Source organism: Cnephaeus nilssonii (genome assembly GCF_951640355.1).
Source record: "Cnephaeus nilssonii genome assembly, chromosome: 5".
NCBI classification, from domain to species: Eukaryota; Metazoa; Chordata; class Mammalia; order Chiroptera; family Vespertilionidae; genus Cnephaeus; species Cnephaeus nilssonii.
The window spans coordinates 75,743,467-75,760,638 of record NC_137076.1 but is presented as its reverse complement, the minus strand read 5'-3'; the positions used below and the strand labels follow the sequence as shown (position 1 = coordinate 75,760,638).

General features: G+C 37.0%; 1 protein-coding gene across 2 annotated transcripts in view; it reads left to right on the top strand.

Moving 5' to 3' along the window:
• CDKL3 (cyclin dependent kinase like 3) overlaps window positions 1–8,380 on the top strand; it is a gene marked incomplete at both ends in the record, with an annotated part of 41,365 nt that extends 32,985 nt beyond the window's left edge. Inside the window, 4 exons of one of the 2 annotated variants that reach the window (XM_079771415.1) lie at window positions 3,495–3,657; window positions 4,947–5,044; window positions 7,284–7,378; window positions 8,293–8,380. In XM_079771415.1, the coding sequence (XP_079627541.1) occupies window positions 3,495–3,657; window positions 4,947–5,044; window positions 7,284–7,337 (315 nt within the window). The remainder of the gene's footprint in view (window positions 1–3,494; window positions 3,658–4,946; window positions 5,045–7,283; window positions 7,379–8,292) is intronic. The other variant, XM_079771416.1, reaches the window with a different exon arrangement.
• Between the last annotated feature and the right edge of the window lie 8,792 nt (window positions 8,381–17,172).

Below are 17,172 nucleotides of genomic sequence, written 5' to 3'. Positions count from 1 at the left end.
TTATATTAGCTTTAAGTGTATAACCTTGTGATTAGGCATTTATCTAATACAAAGTGATCATCCCAATATATCCAGCATCCATCTGACACCATACATAGTACAATATATTCCTTATGCTGCACTCCACATCCCCATGACCATTCTGCATCCACCAATTTTCATTTCTGAATCCCTTCATTTCTTGCACCCGTTGCTCCAACCCCTCTTTCACCTGACAACCATCAAAGTGCTCCCTGCATCTATGAGTCTGCCTCTGTTCTGTTTGTCTATTGTGTTTTCTAGATTCCACATATAAGTGAAATCATCTGGCATTGTCTTTCTGACTAACTTATTTCACCTAGCACAAAACCTTCTAAGTTTATCCATATTGCCACAGATACCAAGATTTCATTTTTTTATGGCCAAATCATATTCCATTGTATATATGCACCACTTCTGTTTGTTTGTTTGTTTGTTGTTAATCCTCACCCGAAGAAATATAGAAATAGAGAGAGAGAGAGAGAGATGCACATTGATTGGTTGCCTTCTGCATGCACCCCGACCAGAGCTGGGGGTCGAGCCTGCAACCTAGGTGTGTGCCCTTGATCAGGAATCCAACCCATGACCCCTCAGTGCACAGGCTTGTACTCTAACCACTGAGCAACACCAGCCAGCGTGCACCATTTCTTTTTTATCCACTCATCTATTCCATATTTTGGCTATTGTAAATAATGCTGCAATAAACATATGAATGCTGCCTGGCCTGCGTGGCTCAGTGGTTGAGTTTTGACCTATGAACCAGGCGGTCATGATTCAATTTGGGGTCAGGGCACATGCCCAAGTTGTGGGCTGGATCCCCAGTGTGGGGCGTGCAGGAGGCAGTCAATCATTCTTTCTTGTCATTGATGTTTCTATCTCTCTCTCCCTCTCCTTTCCTCTCTGAAATCAATAAAAAGATATTTAATAATATTTTTAAAAGTCTAATAAAAAAACAACATATGAATGTGTATGTCTTTTCAATTTAGTGTTTTGGATTTTTTTTTTTTTTATAAATACCCAGAGGTGAAGTTGCTGGGTCTTTGTCTCTTGTTTTGGCTTTGTTTTAAAGTCTATTTTGTCTTTTATAAGTATTTGTACCCCAGCTTCTTTATTTTATTTCCATTTTCATGAAGACCCTTGAATATTTCATATAATACTGGATTGGTGGTGGTGAACTCCTTTAATTTTTCTTGTCTGGAAGCTCTTTATCTGTCCTTTGACTATAAATGATAGGTTTGCTAGGTGGAGTACTCTTGATTGTAGGTCATTGCTTTTAATCACTTTGGATATTTTGTGCCAATCACTTCTGGCCTGCAAAGTTTCTGTTGAGAACTTAGTTGACAATCCTATGGGAGCTCCCTTGTAGGTTACTAACTGCTTTTCTCTTGCTGCTTTTAAGATTCTTTCTTTGTCTTTAACCTTTGGCATTTTAGTTATGATGGATCTCAGTGTGGGCCTCTTTGGGTTCATCTTGTATGGGACTCTCTGTGCTTCCTGGACTTGTATGTCTGTTTTCTTTGCCAGGTTAGGGAAGTTTTCCATCATCATGATGCAAATGTTGGTGTGTTTGAAGTTGTCCCAAAGGCTTCTTACACTATCCTAATTTCTTTGGATTCTTTTTTCTTTTTACTATTCTGAATGGGTGTTTTCTGCTCACTCGTATTCTAAGTCATTGACTTGATTCTCTGCTTCATCTACTCTACTGTGATTCCCAGTTATTTATTCTTCATTTCAGTTAGTGTATCCTTAATTTCTGATCGGCTCTTTTTTTATGGTTTTCATATTACTTTTTATGCTGTTGAAGTTCTCACTAAGTTTCTTGAGTATCCTTATAACCATTTTTTTGAACTCTGTATCTGGCAGTTTGCTTGCCTCCATTTTATTTGGTTCTTTTTCTGGAGATTTCTCCTGTTCTTTCATTTGGGACCTGTTTCTTTGTCTCCTTATTTTGGCTGCTTCCCTGTGTTTGATTCTATATATTAGGGAGAGCTGCCATGTCTCCTGGACTTGGTAGAGTGGCCTTGTTTGGTAGGTGTCCTATAGGGCCCATTGGTGAAGCCTCCCCAGTCACCCAAGCTTAGCGATCCAGGTGCACCCCTGTGTGGGCTGTGTGCAATGTCCTGTTATAGTTGAGCCTTGATTGCTGTTGGCACATCACTGGGAGAGATTGACTCCTCGGGCCAATCAGTTTCTAGGACCAGCTTGAAACTAAGGGAAAAGGACTTGCTTCAGTGGGGTTTGATGCCCACTGAGTCTGCCCCTTGAGTGTATCACTAATGGAGGTGGTTGGGTTGTAATCTGCTGTGGTCTGAAGCTATCCACTGGGTCAGCTACCACCTGTGCCCTACCTGGGGCCACCCGGCATGAGTTATAGAGCAATCTGCCAATGGCTGTTATATATGCTGAGCTTAGAGGTGCCCAGGAGAAGCCAAGCTGTGATCCGAGGCTGGCTGCTACTAGAGTCAGTCGTGGGGCCACTTAGCAAAGATATGGGGTACACAGAGGCCAGATGCTACTTGTGAGATTTTAGGAAAGTCTGAAATGTGAGGCAAGAGAGGCTGTTTGTATGGAAAAGCCACTAGAAACAACTTGGATGAGCCTACAAGCTGGGTGGAGTGGGATTTCAGGGAATCACCAGGGCTGGAGAAACATGTTAGCTAGATTGATGGAGACTCAGATATGAAGTCGGCCTGCCAGCTCTGGGGGGAATGAGCAGAGGAACAATGGCCTCTGCCAACACTTGAGTCTGAGAGGAAGCTGCTCCTTCAGTCTTCACCTTGAAGCCAGACAGTTCAGTTAACCTAGGAAAGTTTATCATCTGTTGTCAAGTGAGCAACATCAGAAAACATAAAAGGTTTTCCAGAATGCTGAGTTCACAAGTAATTTATTTTCCTTTTGGGTTTTCCCAGTGTCCAGAGCACATTATTTTTAAATTGAAAAATAGTTTTTAAAAATAACAATATGTTTTTATTTATTTTAGAGAGAGAAGAAGGAAGAGGGAGAAAAAGAGAAACATTGATCGGTTGCCTCCTATATGCACCCTTACTGGGGATTGAACCCACCACATGGGCATGTGCCCTGACTGGGAATTGAACCTGCTATCTTTTGGTGCATGGGATGATGCTGAACCAACTGAGCCACACTGGTGAGGGCTAGAAAAGTAAATTTTTAATAAAACGAACTGAAGCAATTTGTCCAAAGTCAGAGTATAATGAATAGGATTAAAAATTAAAAGTTAAGATTGTGGTTCTCATGGTCAAGACTATTATTCTCAGAATATTCAATATGCTAAAAATAATGATTGCTTTATGAAACTTTTATTGAACTTTAATCTGTTTATATATTTATTGGTATTCTCTTTTAGAAGGCATTGTTATGCATACCTTATACCATCTGAATGGCTAATAATTCTAGGCTTGTCATTGAATAGTTACACATTTTTCTTCAAATTAATTCTTGCTTATTTGTTTGTTTAGAGCCAAATGGAGAAAGGTATATTTAGTGAGCGGACAAGTCAAAGTGACCAAATGGCAAGTGGAAATAAAAGGAAGCTGAATTTTTCCAGACCTGATAGGAAAGAATTTCATTTCCCAAAATTGCCTTTCATAATACAATCAAATGAAATGAAAAGAATGGAAGGTACATAATTGTTTTGTAGCATTATAAATCTCCCAATGTTATCTTCCACAAAACCTTTTTTGTAACATAACTTACATGTTAGAATGTGATTTAGGTAGAAAATAGTAAATTACTGTGAAAAATATTTTCAGCAGATGAGGATTCCCTCCCCCCCCCCCCCCATTATCAAATAAGGGGTGAGATTTAAAGGAGAAAATTTTAAAGAAATGTTAAGAAAACTTTAAAAGTTAAATATTTCATTAGCTCAGTATTGTTGAAATGTTTAGAACAGTATTTGAAGAAAGTGGTTTTGGTTCAGTATATGATCTGGAACAAATCAATTTCCTATGTTTACCCATGATTATTTGCCCTATAATGGCAGGAATTATATATGAGCTTCAGGAATCCAAGGAATTAGTAGCTTAAGATTTATAACAGGGCCCTAACTGGTTTGGCTCAGTAGATAGAGCGTCGGCCTGCGGACTCAAGGGCTCAAGGGTCCCAGGTTTGATTCCGGTCAAGAGCATGTACCTTGGTTGCAGGCACATCCCCAGTATAGTGTGCAGGAGGCAGCTGATCCATGTTTCTCTCTCATCATGTTTCTAACTCTCTATCCTTCTCCCTTCCTCTCTGTAAAAAAATCAATGAAATATATTTTTAAAAAAAAAGATTTGTAACAGGTATTGATTTCTTAAAATGAAACTCATTTTTGGCAGAGTAAATATTATGTTCTTTGAAGAACAGTGACACCTTGTGAAAACTTAATATAATAGCAAGAATATAGTACTTGTACAGTTCAAGAGGAATTATCCGATCCATTTAACAATTATACTCAGAATTTTAAAAATACATGTCTTCTTTTTTTTAAATATATATTTCTATTGATTTCAGAGAGGAAAAGAGAGAGGAGAGAGAGATAGAAACATCCATGATGAGAGAGAAGCATTGATTGGCTGCCTCCTGAACACCCATCACTGGGGATCAAGCCCACAACGGAGGCATGTACCCTTGACCGGGATCAAACCTGGGACCCTTCAGTCCGCAGGTTGATGCTCTGTCCACTGATCCAAACCGGCTAGGGCAACACATGTCTTCTTTTAATGACGTATTATTTATAAAGTTATAAAACAAAAAATTTATGATTGGTGCACTTTACCATTACAATTCATAATTTGTTCAGTTCCCTTACAATAAAGTAAGGAAGTGACCTAAGTGGCCATCAGAATTTCCATTTGAAACTCTTAAAAAGGAAAGTAAAATTTTAATGTAAGAATAATAAGTTGTCATTGTTGTATATATTTTTGCAAAAGTTAAACAGATAAAAGTGCCGAAGAGGGAATCAAAGAAAATAGATTCATCTAAAATACCAACTTTACTTAATGGGGACCAAAATCAAGAAAAACAAGAGGTAAAACATTTTTTGTTTATAGCTTTAACTAAGGAATGCTGTTTAGAATCCTTGACTTGGTGTGTAAACTTGTTATTATCATTGGAAAGTTATATAAAAATTAAACATTCTGTAATCTTTGAATATGAGAATAACTACTTACTAAAGGTTTTATAACTTTCTTGGGGGGAGGGTAGTGAATACCAGCCTTTATTTGAATGTTGAAGTGATTAGAATGTTGTACTCGGGGAAAGGAGTATGTGTTATGTGTATTACCAAGCATTGGGCAAGTAACCTATGCCAGAGGAAATGAATAATAGTATAAACTTATGGTTATACTGGCCACAAGAACAGATTTGTCTTGAGCCTCTTCCTGGTTTGTTTGTTTTTACCCCTCCAATTTGTTCCCGAATATCTTCTGTCTACCTGCTGTCCTATTTTCACAAATATTTGCTCTTAGCTAGCTATCAGATAATCTTGTTGAAATGTCCCAGCCCCAACCCACCAGAGAGAGTCTTGAATTTTATTTGGAAATCTGAAGCCCTAAACATCCAAATGAATACTCTCTAAAAGTATTCTTTTAAAAGAAGGGGATTGTGCAGAGCATCCACTGAATTAAATCACATAGTTAGCCTTCTATTTTTGTGAGGTCAGCAACTTTGTTATCTCAGTTTCTTATTTTTAAAATAAAATTGATTACATTTTTTAAAATAATGGTTCACTGATTTTTAGAAAGAGGAAGGGAGAGGGAAAGAAAGAAACATTGTTGTAAGAGGGTTGCCTCCTGCATGCCCCCTACCTGGGATCAAGCCCCCAACCTGGACACGTGCTCTGACTGGGAATGGAACCAGCAACCTTTCAGTGCACGGGACAACACCCAACCAACTGAGCCACACAGACCAGAGCTTGATTACATTTTTATTCATGATAAAATTAGCACATACCTATCAAGGAAATATAAGTAAATTAGAAAAATGAAGAAACTCTGATCTGAAACTACTTAAGAAGGTATTTTAACTAAGTCTGTTCAATCTCTACAACATTCAAGTAAAACAGTTATCAGACACTGTTAGGTATATTTTTTGTGACATTTTCTAGTGTACTTTATTCTTGGTCTAGAACTTGTTAAGAACTCTCAGTTTATTTTGCAGAATGGAGAAATTTTCTAGATAGAACATAAAAGCCATTAGTGGTCATCTTTTAGTTAATTATAAAAAGTAATAGGGTTGCTTTAAACTTGGGTGACTTGATGTTGAATAGCACACCATTTGCACATATTTTGAATGATTGGTGAGTTAGAGCTCCTGAGTTTGGGCATGTTAGTAATGTGCTATTATGTATTTATTCCACTGTCCTCTGAGAGCCCCTCTGGAACTACAATTACATGCCAATGTAAAAAGAAAAGAACTCTTAACCCTTTGCACTCGCTTGCTTTTTTTCTCCATTCCTTTATTCTAATGCTAACCGTGTCGAGTCACACTCGACATCCGAGTGCAAATTAAGATAGTTCTGTAATTTTAAAATACAAAAGTAAATAGTAAGGGAAAATTCCTTCTTGCTCATATGGCGTAGAACTTCTAAAAAGATGGCATTTTAAAGAATGACCTTGAAACAGTTGTAGTTATTAGAAATAATTACAAAAAAAAGATAAATAACCAGAAGTTACCAATGGTGGTTGTATTTTATTTGTATTGCCCATTCAAATGCAGTTTTGACAAGTGACTGAAATTGCATCTAAGGCTATTTCAGACACTTTATAATAAATTAATGTCAGAATTGAGAATATTTCCTAAATTTTGAGTTGGTAGTTTGTTAGAGCAAAAAAACAATATCACATGTCTTTAAAAACGTAAGAGGTACTAGCAACTTACTTGTTTTATTCTTGGCTCTGTCATTGACTTGTTTTTGAATTACCTAACCAGATCCAGGCACTTCCCAGTTGTACATTAAACTCTTTTAGGCATCTTAAATGGATACTGAAATAGCACATGCATGCATTGAATAGACTCTCTGATCTAGAGAGAAACCCTAAATTACTGCTAAAGAGTGATTAGGAAGAGAGATAAGTGCCCATACCAAAACTACCTTCAGCTCTGTTTCATGATGATAATGAAGAATACTTTGCTAGATAGTCTCCCTGCACCTTATGAAACAGCCTCCAGGTGCAAAGCACAAGTACTTATCTGTGGCTGTACGTATTTCTTTAGCCAAAGACTCACCATTTCCTCAATTAAGGTCCTTGTTTCTATTTACTTTTTAGAATACAGGAAATGCACAGACTGAAAAGAAGAAGAACCTGCCAGATGTAGAGTAGAAAATGCAGCAGCTGAAAATTCAGGGAATCCCAGAATCACTGTATGGTTTTTTAAAAATACTTTTTAAAATATTACATGCAAAAAATGCTACTAGATAATTCTACAAATATATAATAAATTCTGTGTAGTTATATGTATATTCACCTAAATTTGTTTTTAAATTTATTAATCTTTAAATTATTTATGTTTTCTTAATTTGAACATTAATTTATAAAAAAAAACTGCTTGACTGGTACATCCTAATAAAACTACAGCTTATATTAAGTCATATAATTTTTATTTATTTATTTTTATTTTTTAATGTTTTTATTTATTTTAGAGAGAGAGGAAGGGAGAGGGAGAGAGAAATAGAAACATTGATGAGAGAGAAACATTGATTGGCTGCCTCCTGCACCTCCCCCTCAACCCTCAATTGGGGATCAAGCCCAAAACCTGAAACCGGATCATGTGCCCTGACTGGGAATCGAACCAGTGACCTCTTGGTGCATGGGATGATGCTCAATCCACTGAGCAACACCGGCTGGGCAAGTCATATAATTTTGATGATAGATTATCTCAGTCATGTTTGATTAGTGGTCATTCTTAGCTTAGGCTCAAAACTTTGTAATTACAGAAGGAAAAAAATTCTAATGTGTAATAAAATAAGATGCCAATGTCTGGGAGCACCAGATATTTCTGAGCAAACAAATATATTTGATAAGAATTAAACACGGGTTTGATTCTACGCTGAACATTCTGGAACAGCATTTAAACATATCATGAGGGTTGTGTTTAATAAGGATGGAAATTGATCAAAGCATTGAAGCAAATCTTTTGACTTGACCAGCATGTCTATCATTTAGTAGTTTAATAGACTATGTTGTTACATATAATTTAACATTAATAGGCAAAGTTTTGGCAATATATATTTACATTCTTATCTCTGGTTCTTACTGGCTTGGTTTCTAATTTTAGGGTGGAGATGGCCATTGTTCGGAGAAGAATTTGAAGAGGAGCAGATTTTTTTTGGGTAGCGTCTTTTAAATCTTAAAATCCAAATTGGCAAGTCTTCCCTTTTTATTTTATATACAATAGAAATGTAACGAGCTGTAAGTAGGCCATTCATCTGCATTAGCATCATCCAACTTCATTTTGTTAGCAAACCATTCACTGTTTTCATCTTTCTTCTAAGAATTCTGTTGATGTGATGCTCTGATTTGGAATTAAAGTCATCTGTCTTCCTGCCTCTTTACTTGCCATGATTACTGAGTAGGTAACACATCCTGTCATATGACACACACTGTACTTATTATACTGATCTCTGCCCTCTGCTAGCCGCATAACTTTAAATGTCAATTATTCCCTAGAAAGCTCGGGCTTTCTGAAGTGAGTTCTTCATGAAATATCTGACCCATTATTTTAAAAGCTATTCATTAATATTAAATGATTAAGCATATGTTCTGTTAGTCAGCTGTGGAAGTATTTATAATATTTATAAAATATCTGTAAATTATATGGTATTTAAATGTTAAATTCTTTTATCCTTTTAAACAACTACCAGCACTCTTTTAGTTTTCTGGTTCCATCAGATAGTGCTTTTTATGTGCTACAAACTTTTTCTATCTAATAAAACCCAATTATAGCCAAAACCGGTTTGGCTCAGTGGATAGAGCGTCGGCCTGCGGACTCAAGGGTCCCAGGTTCGATTCCGGTCAAGGGCATGTACCTTGGTTGCGGGCACATCCCCAGTAGGGGTTGTGCAGGAGGCAGCTGATGGATGTTTCTCTCTCATCGATGTTTCTAACTCTCTCTTCCTCTCTGTAAAAAATCAATAAAATATATTTAAAAACAAAACAAAAATAAAACCCAATTATATACAACCCAAAAGAAGAATAGTGCCAAAATACTCAATTGTCCTATTCTTAAAAAAAAACACACACAAAAAAACAATAAAATGGGATTATCTGGTGTTTTACCAGAATGCTACCTGATTTTTTATTTACTAAAAGTAGACATGAAAAACAAAGGAAAGCATAATTTTTATTATAATATTATAATCTTTTATTTATTAATTTTTTTTTATTTTAGAGAGAGAGAAACATCAATTTGTTGTTCTACTTTATTTATTTATTTATTTATTTAATATATTTTATTGATTTTTTACAGAGAGGAAGGGAGAAGGATAGAAAGCTAGAAACATCGACGAGAGAGAAACATCAACCAGCTGCCTACTGCACATCCCCCACTGGGGACGTGCCCGCAACCAATGTACATGCCCTTGACCGGAATCGAACCTGGGACCTTTCAGTCCGCAGGCCGACGCTCTATCCACTGAGCCAAACCGGTTTCGGCTGTTCTACTTTATTTTTAATTATGTTTTATTTTTTCTTAATCCTCACCTGAGGATATTTTTCCATTGATTTTTAGAGAGTGGGAGGGAGGAGGAGAGACAGAGAATGAAACATCAAGTATTTGGGCTCAGTTCTTAGTCCTATTCTGTTTTCTATCTACACTCCCTTGGTGAGCTTATCCAGATAATGGTCTTAAATACCTTTTATAATTTTTTATTTTTATTTATTTTTAGAGAGAGAGGGAGGGAGAAACATTGATGAGAGAGAAACATCATCGATTGGCTGCTTCCTGCATACCCCCTACTGGGGATTGAACCCAAAACCCAGGCATGTTCCTTGACCAGGAATCAAACCAGTGACCTCTTGGTTCATGGGTTGATGCTCAACCACTGAGGCACACAAGCCAGGCTTAAATACCATTTATATACTGACTAGAGGCCCGGTGCACAAAAATTCATGCACTGGGGAGAGGTCCCTCAGCCCGGCCTGCCCCCTCTCACAGTCCAGGAGCCCTCAGGAGATGTCCCCCTCTGCAGGAGGCAACCGGGCCGATCAGGGGAAGGCGCCGCCGCCATCACCCCGCTGCTGCTGCCACTGCCAGCCACCGTGGCTCCTGGTTCTCCTTGGCCCTCACCGGAGGGACGTCCAGAAGACATCTGGTCTATCCAGTCTAATTAGCATATTACCCTTTTATTAGTATAGATAACTTTCAATTCTCTGTCTCTAGACTTGACCCCTACACTTTAGACTCAGATTTCCAATTGCCCATTCGCCAGCTCCACTAAAATATATAAGTATCTCAAACCTAACATGTCCAAAATTAAGGTCCTAATCTCTTACTTCTGCCTGTGTTTTCCCTATCTTAGTTAAGGGCAACTCCATTCTCCCAATTGCTCAGGAGGAAAACCTTGTAATAATCCATGACTTTTCTCTTTCTCTCATGCTCCATCCATATCCTTTCAACTTTACCCTTAAAGTATTTCCAGGTTTTGACTACTTTTACCCTCCTGCTATTCACAACATTTCTTGTTTATATTTTGTAGTAGTATCTTAACTGATCTCTTTGATTATACCCTTGTTTAACCTTCATTCTTTTACCAACTCATTGCCTGGGTGTTTTGTTTGAATACATTCTTATTGATTTTTAGAGTGAGAAGAAGAGAGAGGAAGAGAGAAGAACATTGATGTGAGAGGGAAACATTGATTAACTGCCTCCCACACATACCCCCACCGGGGATTGAACCTACAACCTAACACGTGCCCTGGCCAGGAATCGAACTGTCCACACTGGCCAGAGCCTGGGTGTTCTTAATAAAGTTTAAATCAGACTATGTCACTGCTGTGCTCAAAACCCCAATGCTTCTCATTTCACTCAGAGTAGAAGGCACAGACATTACAGTAACCTATGTGGCCCTACACAGTATGCCTCTGGCCCCTCTTTAACCTGATTTGCTGCTCTCTCCCTATTGCTCATTCTGTTCCAGGCCCACTGACCTCTGCTGTTCCTAGCTATGTTCCTGCCTGAAAACCTTAGTTTTTGCTATTTCCTCTGCTTAGAAATTTCTCCCCAGGTGACTGCATGATTGATTCCCTCCTTCACCTCCTTCTTATTGTTCATGACAACCTCTTTACTGGTTTTTACTCATATATGAAGACTTCTATACCACTTTTACTTAAAGTTACAACTTTCCCCATTCATAATCCCCTTTTACTTTTTCATATAATATTTCCCTACCTAGCAAGCTATGTATTTTACTAATTTTTTTTTATTAATGGTTTCCCTCCATGAAAATAGGAACCACCTGAAGGTGGGGTTTTAGAGTTTTGTTTGCTGCTGTATTCCCCATGCCTAGAACAGTGCCTAGCATGTATTGGCACTCAAGAACTTTTGTTAATGAATGAATGAATTTATTAATCACCTTATATAGTAATCACTTGAAAAATATGGGATGATTTTATTGGTAGAATATGCTCTCTATAGCAGGCTATTATTCATTGTTCAAGGACTAAGTAGCAGTGATCCGGCATGGAGTTTAAAGGTGAAGGAGATCAGCTGAGCTTACAGTTTGTTAGTTTTTTTTTTTTATTGTTTAAAGTGTTACATATAGTAGTACATATATCTCCTTTTTTTTCCCCATTGACCTTCTCCCAGCCTCCTCTACCCCCTGATGCATGCCCTCATCCCCCCCCCCCAGTGTCTTGTGTCCGTTGGTTGTGCTTATATACATGCATACAAGTTCTTTGGTTGATCTCTTTCCCCAACACTCCCCAGCCTTCCCGCTGTAATTTGACAGTCTGTTTGGTGCTTTACTGCCTCCGTATCTATCTTTTTGTTCATCAGGTTATAATGTTCTTTATTTTCCATAAATGAGTGAGATCATGTGGTATTTTTCTTTCATTGCCTGGTTTATTTCACTTAACATAATGCTCTCCAGGTCCATCCATGCTGCTGCAAATGGTAAGAATTCCTTCTTTTTTATAGCAGCGTAGTATTCCATTGTGTAGATGTACCATAGTTTTCTAATCCATTCATCTACTGATGGGCATTTAGGCTGTTTCCAAATCTTAGCTATGGTGAATTGTGCTGCTATGAACATAGGGGTGCATATATCCTTTTGGTGTTTCTAGTTTCTTGGGATATATTCCTAGAAGTGGGATTACTGGGTCAAATGGTAGTTCCAATTTTAGTTTTTTGAGGAAACTCCATACTGTTCTCCACAGTGGCTGCACCAGTCTGCATTCCCACCAGCAGTGCACAAGGGTTCCTTTTTCTCCTCATCCTCGCCAACACTTGTCGTTTGTTGATTTGTTGATGATTGCCATTCTGACAGGTGTGAGATGGTACTGCATTGTCGTTTTGATTTGCATCTCTCGGATAATTAGTGACGTTGAGCATGTTTTCATATGTCTCTTGGCCTTCCTTCTGTCTTCTTTCGAAAAGATTCTATTTAGGTCTGTTGCCCATTTTTTTTATTGGATCATTTATCTTCCTTTTATTAAGTTGTATAAGTTCCCTGTAGATGTTGGACATTAAAACTTTATCAGTGATAACATTTGCAAATATGTTCTCCCATACAGTGGGCTTTCTTATTGTTTTGTTGATGGTTTCTTTTGCTGTACGAAAGCTTTTTATTTTGATGTAGTCCCATTTGTTTATTTTCTCTTTAGTTTCCATTGCCCTAGGAGCGGTATCGGTGAAGAAATTGCTTCGGCATATGTCTGAGATTTCTCTGCCTGTGGATTCCTCTAGTATTTTTATGGTTTCCCGTCTTACGTTTAAGTCCTTTATCCATTTTGAGTTTATTTTTGTGTATGGTGTAAGTTGGTGGTCTAGTTTCATTTTTTTGCATGTATCTGTCCAATTTTCCCAACACCATTTATTGAAGAGACTGTCTTGACTCCATTGTATGTTCATGCCTCCTTTGTCAAATACTAATTGAGCATAGTGGTTTGGGTCGATATCTGGGTTCTCCAGTTCGTTAGTATTTTAATGAAGGAATTGAAACTTAATTACAGAAAGATAACAGAAGGATGCATGTTAGGAACAGAATTCCATGGAATATCAGATAAGTTATAAAAATAGTTTTTCAGAAAGTAAAAAAGAGAAAGAAGACAAGGAAATTCAGATAAGGCAAGTGAAAGAGTAAATAGAAATAATGCTCTGCAAAGTGAGTTACAGTATATGGGTCAGATTTTCACATTTTCCACCTAAAGTCACCACATCCCCTTTTTTTTAGCCACTGTGTGTCAGGGGACCAGGGAAGTCTTAAATTAATGCACTTAATACTTGCTATAGAGTGGGAAATTGTGTTAAGTACTCTGTGTTATGCAGGTCTCTCTATTAGCTCTCGGCTTAGAATAAGTGAAATGATTTCTTTGCTTAGTTAAATGGATACATAACAGAATTAAAAGAATAAATGAACCTGTGAAATGAAGTTTGCCTGAGATTGACTTTCAAGCTGACTTTAAGGTTCTTGCTGTTAAATTCGCTTTCATTTAATGCATAGCGGTATATAGATTGCAGGTATCCAGTGGCTATTACATAGTTTACATGCCACTCTTGCCAAAGAGTAAAGGTGAATCTGGTTTTCTTTGAAGTCAAATAGTCCTAACCTCCTCCAGAGGGAGCTAAGGGCCCAGCATTTTCAGGACCTGGAGACAGTCTCTGCCCTGGTGTAACTGGACAACACTATTCGTCCCCTGTTAGACTGAACTAGCTATGAAGATGGGGTACTAACGCAGCAATGCTTTTTGCTCTAAATCAATGCTTCTTGCTCCTCTAGATGGGAGATGCAATAAAAATGCATGCCAGGGCCCGGCCTGTGTGGCTCAGGGGTTGAGTGTCTACCTATGAACCAGGCGGTCACGGTTCGATTCCCGGTCAGGGCACATGCCTGGGTTACGGGGCTCAATCTTTCAAACATTTAAGTGGGATGTGCAGGAGGCAGCCGATCAATGATTCTCTCTCATCACTGATGTTTCTATTTCTCCCTCTCCCTTCCTCTCTGAAATCAATAAAAATATATTTTTTAAAATGTTAGGAATTGGGTTTCCTCAGACGAATGACTCTAAAGTCTTAGGACATGTAAACCAAGCTATAGATTATTTATATACATTTCAGCCATTATCTTTTGGGCATCCCTGAGTAATTTCTTTGTGGCTAATAATTATTACATCAAACTATTTATTACAATGTTGAAAGAATCTGATGCCTCATGAAAAACTTTAAAAGCAAGATTTATTATGGAATAATTCTGCCATCAATAGTCTTCCTTGGATTATTGTTGGATAGATTCGAGTTTGAAAAGTTGGTTTCTTTCATTTCTATCCACCAAACAATATCTGGTAGTATCAGACTATTTATTGAAACTATACCTATAAACTCCTGGGGCTTCTTTTTAAAAATATTTATTAAATGAACATTCTATTTTTATTAAAAGCCATCGAGTACAGATGGAGTAATAGAGTCCAATCATGCCTTTACCACTTCTCTGCTGGGGCATATATGTGTGGTGCTCTAAGGCTTCAGTTTTCCCAGCTGGAAAATGGGAACAAAAATAGTTTAAATCCTAAAAATAGCTAAAATGAAACCCACTCTCAGACATCACACTAATAATTAATGCAGGCAAGAATCATTGATAGATGCTAAAACTGAACAGGATATTTGCAGAGTGTCAAAGTATCTTCCCACAATATACTTATTCTAAAGGAAAAAAATAGTAATTTTATAGAGATGAAACCTGTTAGAAAACACCTCAGTAAATTGGTCAAAGTGAACATTCTCATTAATGGGACAAATTGATGTCATTTACCACCTGACAGGATACAATGAAAAAAAAACATTATTTCTCTGATATCCCTGCCAAAAATACATGACCTGAATCTAAACATAATGAAATATTAGAAAAACTAAAATTTGGGGGCACTATACAAAATAACTGGGCTGTAATATTCAAAATGGTGGAGGCCACAAAAGTCAAGAAAAGACTGAAGAACTATTCCATATTGAAAGAAAGAGAGATAGGAAAGCTAAATAAAACATATGATCCTGGACTGGCGTATTTTGCTACGAAAAACACACTGGAACAGCTGGGAAAACTTGAATGAGTTCTGTGGATTAGATAGTAGTAATATATTAATGTGAATTTCCTGCTTTTGATTATTGTATTGGGATTAAGTAAGAAAATACTATTGTTGCCCTGGCCAGTGTGGCTCAGTTGGTTCGAGCATCGTTCTGTACAACAAAAGGTGGTAGGCTCAATTCCTGATCAGAGCACATTACCAGGTTGCAGTACTGTCCCCCGTCGGGCCACGTGCAGGAAGCAAACAATAGATGTTTCTCTCTCACATTAATGCTTCTCTCTCTCTCACATCAATAAAGTAAAATTTGAAAGAAAGAAAAAGGAAGGAAGGAAGGAAGGAAGGAAGGAAGGAAGGAAGGAAGGAAGGAAGGAAGGAAGGAAGGAAAGGAAAGAAAGGGAAGAAAGGAAGGAAGGAAGGAAATACCATTGTTTGTAGGAATTACATACAAATTCTAAGTTATTTGGGGGCATTATGCTAACAACTTAGTCTCAAATGATTCAGGAAAAACATGTTCTTTTGTACTGTTCTTATAACTTTTCTACAAGTTTGAAAAATTATTTTAAAATAAGAGAATCCAATGTTCATATCAGCATTATTTGTAATACCTACAAACTGGAAACCACACAAATGTTCATCAATGGTAGAATGGATAAATGAATTCTGGTATTTTCATATAAAGAAATATTATATAGCAGTAAAAATGAACAAATTACACCCATGTGCAAATTACCCATATGTAACAACCTAGATGTATACCACAAATATAATATTGAATAAATGAAGCCAAACACAAAAGAATACATACTACATTATTCTGTTTTCATAAAGTTCAAAAACAGGTAAAACTAATCCATGGTGATAATGTTACCTTTGGGAAAAACAGGAGATGGTGATTGGGAGGGACATGAGGAGGGCTTCAGATGTCCTAGTAATATTCTGTTTCTTGACCTGCATCATGGTAATTACATGTGTTCTGCTCATTTTGTGACAGTTCATTGAACTCTTGTGATTTTGTTGTATATGTGTTATAATTTTTATATAAGTTTTAAAAAGACTTGTAATAGAAGGAAATGTGTAACATTAAATGTTTCTATCAGAAGATAATAGCTGAAAATGAATGAACTAAACACCAACTGAAGAATTTTTAAGAACAGAATAAAACCAAAATGGAAGGAAATAACAAGAACAGAAATTAATGAAATGAGAAATTGAGATATAGTACAATAGAGAACAAATCTGCAAGCTGATTTTTTTATAAGACTAGCAAAATTGACAACCCTATGAAACTGATCAAGAACAACAAGGAAGGGGCAAGTAAGTTAACAAATGAGAAGGGGGCCATGAGGACAGAGATAGTAGAAATTAAAAAATAAAATAGTAAGAGAACATTGTCAGCAACTGCAGACCAATAAATTAAAAAATTTAAATGAAGTGGAAAAATTCCTACAAAATGTTGGTTAAAACTGACTCAAAAAATAGGTAGAAAACCTGAATGACCCTGTAACCAGTAAAGAAAAAGAATCAATTGTTAAAATACCAGGCCCAGAGAGCTTAACAAATATGTTCTTTCAAACATTTAAGGAAGAGAGAATTCCCAAGTCATACAGCTCCTCCAGAGAATAGAAAAAGGGGAACATACTTCTATTCATTTTATGAGGCTAGAATATAATCTCCATCAGAATAGGGATAGCTTTCTCCTTTGTTTATGATATGTCCAAGTGCCTAGAAATAGTGCTTAAGGGGGATTGAAAACTGTTCAATGAATGAATGCATGGAATAGTCTTGAAACCAAAGCCAGGCAAAGTCAGTAAAACAAGGAAAATAACAGCCCAAGCTCATAAACAACTATAAAAATCCTAAACAAAATATTAGCAAGCAAAATCTAGACTATATAAAAGTGATAATATGTAACAATTAAGTT